Raw genomic sequence first — 7942 nt, 5'->3', positions numbered from 1 at the left:
CCATATTGATCTAGATGGAATTGAAACCAGTATGATGGTGAACTCTTGTGAATCCTTTTCCCCTTCTCCTATGACCTAGTGACCAAGGTGATGACCAATCTACCTTCTTCCCCTGCGAGATTGCGGGTCCCCTCTCCCCTTTGTCTGTTGCTCTGGCGACGGGAGGAGGTGGGGACCCTAGGTTTTTTGCCCACTTGTGGTAGAGTGAGAGATACATTTAGATTTCATCTTCAATCGACGGTGGTGACGATGGCATCGCCATGGGCATGGAATAAGTTCACCTTGACTTGTCCTTGTTTTGTTGATGCTTCTTAATATCACCACCAGGTGGAGGATGGTGTGTCATCATATATGTTTTTTCAGGTCTAATTTTTTTTCTTCTGCAGGTTTGCTTCGGCGACGTTGCCTGCTATGTGTATTAGTCCCTCGCCTCCAGTTCTGATTGACAATGGTTGGTCAGTCTATACCTTGTTGAAGAGCGTGTGACATTTGTGTTCCCCAACTCTGTCTACCTGACCTATGGCATTCTACCGGCTTCTCTAGCAGTTTCTTTTTTTCGAAATGAAGATTTGCTTACCCCCCCCCACTTATAAAATATTTGAAATTATAGTTTTGTCCTAAGTCAAACTTCACTAAGTTTGGTCAAGCCTATATAAAAATATAACAACATCTATAAACATCAATACTTCATTAAATTCATTTTGTTCGACATATATTTTGATATTGTAAATCTTAGCAGTTTTTTCTATTCGCTTGGTCAAACGTTAAAAAGTTTGACCTAGGATACAACTAGAACTTTGATTATTTTCTAAGGGTGAGGGGGTGAGGGTAGATCGTAAATGTGGGCGTCTTTTGGTCTACATCAAGGTCTTCATTGAAAAAGGCTTTCGCTTGATTTATATATAAAGCATCAACCACCAAGCAAAATCGATACAAACAGCTCCACTACCGTACACAACACACATACCCAAGGCAAGATACAAAGGTGTCGGGCACCCCCACAGTGCTACACCACCCAACGACAACCAAGCAAACTACAGACGAAGAAGAACCGCTTGGAGCTGGCGAGACCGGCGGCATGGGCGATCCACCAAGGAGAGGTGAGACCGACAACGAGGTGCGATGACTCCAAGACGAAGCCTCCAAGAAGGGCACGCCCATGGATAGCCCCCATCGCCCGATCTCGCCGATCAAGTTTTCACCTGGAGCACTAAGAAAGGAGTGGGGACACCACGATGGAGCCTTCAGGAAGGAAACGACGTCCACGAACGCCACCACCGCCGGCCAGTACAAGGACTGGGCAAGTGATGTACCCCAGCGCTCACCCTCCGTCAGCCCGCTTGCAGCCGAGCTGCGCGATCCGCCCACGATCATCGCGCCTCCCACCACGAGGGTCGTCGCCCTGCACCCAGACCACCGCCTATACAAGCTACTTTATAGGCGACAACAAGCTTTGCTCACGGCACGCTCGCCGGCTGACGTGAGGAAGAATATTTCAACGCCCCCAAGAATTTAATGTATTTTTTAATTTCTATATAAGGAAGCGTGTGCTACTTAATACATGCCTTTTTTTGCCAAGAAAAACCCATCATGCTGGTGAAGGTTCTATAAAAGAATGTTTGATCCACTGAGGATAGCTTAGTACGATCGGTTTATATAAATGATAACAAGACATAATAATTTTGCTAATCATTATAATTAATTCTCTTGTGTGTTAAAAAAAAAGAACGAAAGCGCGCATAAACCCGTCGGCTACACGCGAGCCGAGCGACGCGAGCACACACGCAGAAGCGAACTCAGCACACTGGGCTCGGCTCGAGATCCCAGTAGAAAAGGAAAGGAGGCAGCCCTCGTCCACCCCCACAATCCCAAGCCGCAGCAGCAGCAGCAGCGGGTCGCCTCCCCTCCCCCGAAATCCCCTCGCGCACCAGAGAAAACTACATACACACCACCACCGTCGAATCCCACCACCCGCCTTCCCTCCCTCCCCTACGCGCACGCCGCGCCGCGCCCCGCGCCCGGAGACCCGCGGGCCCCATCCTCTCCGCGAGGAAGGAGAGGGCGAGCGAGCGGAGCCCGCCCCCGCTCGGAGCTCGGGTCCGCGCGCGGGAAGATCCGGGCTTCTCGCCGTCGCGGCTTCGGCGGCAGAGGTCGGGGCTAGCTGTTGCCGGCCCGCCCGCGCTGGATTTCGCGTCCCCTCTGCCGATTCGGGCTCGGGATCCCCGGTCCGGTGAGATTCCCCCGCCCGCCCTGCTCCCGAATTCCCTCACTAACAGTAGCAGCTTCCCCCCGTACTGCCCTGTCGCGTCGTGAAATGTTGGGTTGATTGCGATTTCGTGGCCCGTCGCGTCTGGCGGATGAGCTGAGTTAGGCGGAAAGGTGAGGTGATTTGCCGTGCCGTGGCCGAGAAGAAGGCCTGTTTGTTTAGGCTGGAATCTAGTGTCTGCGATCGGTGCGAACATATGGCCGTGCCCATGTGCATACGATGTCCACAGCTTGTCGTTAGGCACGATTTTGGATTAGAATTCGGTCATGTGTACTCGGGCAACTAAAATAATCTGATGGCATGCCATAGGAATGCCAAGTTTCTATACAGGCAGTAGTAATTTTTTGTCACATGATAAACGTTTCCTGTCACATGATTCCATGCTTTGGCTCATTTATTTACATGTGTATTTATTACACACTGTCTTAGTTTCCTAGTAGTATTGATGATGTAGAGCGTCTCCCCTCACTCCCTGATAAGTTAGACTGATCTGTCATAGATTTGCCCCCCCCCCCCCCCCCCCCCCAAAAAAAAAGTGGCTGGTTAATTTGGTAAGCGGTGAATCAGAAGGATACCGGTACTAAGTACCAACTACCAGGTCTTTACGAATTTTTGCTTACAGTTTGGGATGCATGTCAGTGTGTGTTTACCTGGAATGGTGGTTCAGAGCTTAGTTCTGTTTTGTTTTAAGTTCACCCCTGTAGCCATAAGTGCGGTAAAATTTTATTTCCCCTGTAATCTAAATAGACTTCATTCACCCTGATCAGTTTGGTAGCCAATAGATGCAGCAAAAGATTTATGTATTTAGTGCCTTTTGACTTGACCTATACTTTTTTGAGTAGGTCTTATGGTGATGAAGATGGAGGTTGAGGAGGACGGTGCCAATGGAGGAAATGGTGGGGCATGGACTGAGGAGGACCGAGACCTCAGCACCACTGTGCTAGGAAGAGATGCATTTGCATACTTGACAAAAGGGGGCGGTACCATATCTGAGGGTCTTGTTGCTGCATCGTCACCCGTGGACTTGCAAAATAAACTGCAGGAGCTTATCGAATCAGAGCATCCTGGTGCTGGTTGGAACTACGCCATCTTCTGGCAGCTTTCACGCACAAAGTCTGGTGATCTTGTCCTTGGGTGGGGTGATGGCTCTTGCCGTGAACCCAATGATGCTGAGTTGGCAGTTGCTGCTTCTGCAGGCAATGATGATGCCAAACAGCGGATGCGGAAGCGTGTACTGCAGCGGTTGCACAAAGCATTTGGTGGTGCTGATGAGGAGGATTATGCTCCCACTATTGGTCAGGTGACAGATACAGAAATGTTCTTCCTAGCATCTATGTACTTCGCGTTTCCGCGTCGTGCCGGTGCTCCTGGTCAAGTTTTTGCAGCTGGCCTCCCTCTCTGGGTTCCCAATTCTGAGCGCAATGTATTCCCAGCTAATTACTGTTACCGGGGATACCTTGCAAGCACAGCAGGATTTAGAACTATCTTGCTAGTGCCATTTGAGACTGGTGTGCTTGAGCTGGGTTCGATGCAGCAGGTGGCTGAGAGTTCTGACACTCTCCAGACCATAAAGTCTGTCTTTGCGGGGACAGGTGGCAATAAGGATATAATCCCGAGTCGTGAAGGAAATGGTCACATTGAGAGGTCACCAGGTCTGGCAAAGATTTTTGGCAAGGATTTGAACCTTGGTCGGTCTTCAGCAGGGCCAGTGATTGGGGTATCGAAAGTAGATGAAAGGCCGTGGGAACAGAGGACTGCTGGTGGAGGGAGCTCATTGCTTCCCAATGTCCAGAAAGGATTGCAGAGTTTCACTTGGAGTCAGGCCCGGGGCCTGAATTCTCACCAGCAGAAGTTTGGCAATGGTATACTGATAGTGAGTAATGAAGCTACACACGGCAACAATAGAACCGCGGACAGCTCCACTACAACACAGTTTCAGCTTCAGAAAGCACCTCAGCTCCAGAAACTACCGCTTCTTCAGAAACCACCACAGCTAGTGAAGCCACTGCAGATGGTCAACCAGCAACAGCTGCAGCCACAGGCGCCTAGGCAAATAGATTTTAGTGCAGGGACCAGTTCCAAGTCTGGTGTCCTGGTTACAAGAGCAGCTGTTCTTGATGGAGATAGTTCAGAGGTGAATGGCTTGTGTAAAGAGGAAGGGACAACACCTGTCATAGAGGACCGACGGCCAAGGAAGAGGGGAAGAAAGCCTGCGAATGGGAGAGAGGAGCCGCTGAATCATGTTGAGGCTGAGCGTCAAAGGAGGGAGAAGCTCAACCAGCGGTTCTATGCGTTGAGAGCCGTTGTGCCCAACATCTCGAAAATGGACAAGGCTTCCCTGCTGGGCGATGCAATAGCATACATCACTGACCTTCAGAAGAAGCTCAAAGATATGGAGACGGAGAGAGAACGATTTCTTGAGTCTGGTATGGTGGATCCAAGGGAGCGAGCCCCTAGACCAGAGGTTGACATCCAGGTGGTGCAAGACGAGGTTCTGGTTCGAGTTATGTCTCCATTGGAGAACCATCCGGTAAAGAAGGTCTTTGAAGCGTTTGAAGAGGCGGACGTCCGGGTAGGGGAGTCGAAACTCACAGGCAACAATGGAACGGTAGTGCATTCCTTCATCATCAAGTGCCCTGGCTCCGAACAGCAAACAAGGGAGAAAGTGATTGCTGCAATGTCTCGCGCCATGAGCTCAGTGTAGAATCGGTTGAGGGGAGTCGGTGCAGTAGAGGTTGGTTACTCTGCTGGTGGCATACAAGCAGCAGGCAGTCCCTGAAACCTTCCATTCTGTTGATAGAAGTTGTAGGTCGAGACAGCAAGCTGAGATTTCTGACTTAGCAATGCAAGAAAAGCACAAGCTAAACCGCCATTGTTGTAACGGTAGGTTCTTGTGCTCTTTGTAGTTTTGATGTTTTATTGGGAAGAATACCATGCTCTTAGTGTATTGCTTAATTAGTGCGGAACCATAAAAAGTACATGTCGCATGCATGAGCTAGAAAATTACTTTTTTGTAGCCTTTTCTTTGTTCAAATCCTTGAGTGGGCCGGTGGATTAATAACTCTGGGCAATTTTCTGTCATGAACCTTCTGCTTCTGACTTGGATGATCCCGTTGAAACAAACATCCATGTTTGGGTAAACTGATGACGTTGGTCTTGATCTAATTCTATCAACATGCTGTGTACGCTTGTTCTGTAGAAATTCTTTCGATCGTTGGCCAGATTTTGTAACTTTATACTGCTTTTTGTTTCCAGGGGCGAAATTTAGACGAAAGTCATCCACTGATTCTAAGAATTCAAAAAACCAGCAGTACGCTAGTACTATTCTGTACACACTCTAACCAATATCCGAAATGTTTATTTCAGAGTATGGAGAATAGCTTGATCAGCGTATCTCCAGTAGCTTAATGTCCTACTCGGCAAATGAGTTGTTTGAACGATTTTCTTATCCATATTAACACCTGATGCCAGTTTGTTGCGAAAATTTCTTGTTGTCCTGTCCAACAGTTCTTGAACAGCCAGACAAAAAATAAAATAAAAATAAAAATAATTCTGTGGCAGCTTGAAGCCAATCACCACCCTGGAAACTTCAAGTTACAGTTCTTCCATGATTGCAACATCATCCTCTGGTTGAAAAATAATTCATTCATCTAGCCATCATCTTTGTTCATCCCTTATGAGGCCATCTTTCTTCTAATATCGGGCTGCTCTGCAGTTCCCGTTGGCTGTTTAGTCCTGGGATCCTGGTCTCTTGCTATCCTGCAAGGCTGCAAGTTCAAGTCCACCCATATCATTCTTCTTATTGTTTAACCTGATGAACACGAAATTCTTACTAACTCCGTCGGTCGGTCTAGGTGTCCTATAAACATTCCACCAGCCACCAAAGAAGCACCAGTCCTTCACACGCGTTTCCACAATCATAGAAGGCAATGTTCATCATCATTAGTATAACTCCAGGCGAGCTTCGAGTCTCCATAGAACAAGACATGGATGGGCCTTGTCCTGGACCTCAACCCAGCTGCAGCCAGTGAGCCTCCTCTTCAGCCCCTTCTCCTTAATCTGTCTCCTGATCATTCACACACTCCCCCAGCTTCTAGCTGCAGAATAAACATTAGAGAAGGATGCAGTATGAAGAAGTGTCTGGATCAAGCGCATGAATACACTCAGCCAATTGTTCTATGGTTTCGGTGCCCCCCCCCCCCCCCCCCCCACCCCCAAAAAAAAGAAAGCTCTCGGCCAGGTCCTTGTTCCAGTGAATTGTTGACTTCCAGAACCTGATTCCTGGTTCAGGCCCAGTTCTTTCGGCCGATTGCTCCAGAATCTTGGGAATTGGATCGCCCCTCGTATTCTCTCATAATCTTAAATTCATATTGTTTTTTACAATCCAATTAGTTAGGGTCTAAACAGCTAGGATTGTAAAAAAAAGAAAAGAGAACAGCTTTAGGTTTCCGGGAGAATCAGACATCCCCCTAGAGTCGGGAAGTACAACACATTCAAGCTCCCGACAGACTAAAACTAAAAACCCCCAAAAAGGAGGAAAAACCCAGCTCCAAATAAACCCAGTTTTTTTTTACGGAAAACAAGAAAAAATGGATCCACGAGGAGAAACTAACTAACGGTTACCCCTTGCGTCCCACAAGGGTCATTTTTTTTGCCCTATGAGCACGCCAAATGGTGCGTCCAGCCGGCACAACATGTCGCGTGCTAGGTGCACACTCTGGATTTTTTTTGTATGATTTTTTGGGTCTCATATGTTTTTTTGGCTTTTAGTCTTTGCCTTGTTTTCCCTATTTTTTGGAAGTTTTTCTTCTTTTTAAGCAGTGTTTTTCCTCAAGAGGCACAACATATGGTTTTGCGAGAAGCATAGTTGTGCTTTCTAAAATGAAAAAACACAACATGTGCTTCCACCTATTAACATGAGTTCTAGTTTTCAAGATCTCGACGTGAGAAATCTAATAATGAAACCGGTTTGTGCTTTGGACGAATGGTTCAAGAGATAAAACATTTTGAAAAAACAAATCTAAAAAAACTCTCGGTTGCGACATTGTCAACACCAGAGAAAAGGTGAAGCGACCTTTGCAAGGGCCAATTGGTAACCCTTTTTAAGAAAGGCCAGCATGACTAACTTTATTGAATCAAAGCACAGTTACATCATCCACATGTTTGTTGACGACAAACCTCGAAGGCTCGTCTACCCAAATCTCAAAAAAATTATTACAAAAACTATACTCCCTCCGGTCCTTTTTACTCTGCATATTAGGTTTGTCCGAAGTCAATCCCATTCAACTTTGACCAAGTTTATATAAAAAATTATAAACATTCACATAACAACACCAATATCTTTAGATTCATCTTGTAATATATTTTTATATTATATTTATTAGATATTATAGATGTTAATAATTTTTAATATAAATTTGGTCAAACTTAGCAAAGTTTGACTTTTGGCAAAACCAATGTGCAGAGTAAAAAGGACCGGAGGGAGTATTTAGGTAGCTCATGTGCCACGGTATTAGCCGAGCGAAGACAATGTTTGAACTTGAGCTTTCCAACCGATGTCACCATGTCAAAACAGCCCACCATTGAGTTTGCCCAGAACAGATGTTATAACATCCGAAGAATCTGATTTAGGGCTCCTTTGATTCATAGGATTTACAAAGGAATTTTGGAGGATTA

At 46.7% G+C, this 7942-nt stretch overlaps 1 protein-coding gene across 2 annotated transcripts; it reads left to right on the top strand.

Moving 5' to 3' along the window:
• The first annotated feature begins 1845 nt into the window (after window positions 1-1845).
• On the top strand, window positions 1846-5750 carry LOC125543456 (transcription factor MTB1). 2 transcript variants are annotated; one of them, XR_015618461.1, is made up of 3 exons: window positions 1846-2230; window positions 3109-5149; window positions 5522-5750. XR_015618461.1 is itself a non-coding variant. In XM_048706817.2 (2 exons), exon 2 carries the CDS (start codon window positions 3114-3116, stop codon window positions 4968-4970), a length of 1857 nt encoding a protein of 618 aa, XP_048562774.1. In that variant the 5' UTR covers window positions 1850-2230; window positions 3109-3113; the 3' UTR covers window positions 4971-5300. The 2 variants fall into 2 exon arrangements, 1 of the variants encoding a protein (XP_048562774.1); XM_048706817.2 differs by lacking the exon at window positions 5522-5750 and having other exon boundaries at window positions 1850-2230; window positions 3109-5300.
• The last annotated feature ends 2192 nt before the right edge of the window (window positions 5751-7942 follow it).

This window comes from Triticum urartu, chromosome 3A (genome assembly GCF_056163025.1).
Source record: "Triticum urartu cultivar PI428250 chromosome 3A, HENAU_Tu73, whole genome shotgun sequence".
NCBI classification, from domain to species: Eukaryota; Viridiplantae; Streptophyta; class Magnoliopsida; order Poales; family Poaceae; genus Triticum; species Triticum urartu.
The sequence above is the reverse complement of the archived record's forward strand: the minus strand, read 5'-3'. Positions and strand labels throughout refer to the sequence as shown.

What these genes read in the sequence shown, in the direction of transcription:
- LOC125543456 (XM_048706817.2), top strand. Translation starts at nt 3,114, where the DNA reads ATGGTGATGAAGATGGAGGTTGAGGAGGACGGTGCCAATGGAGGAAAT.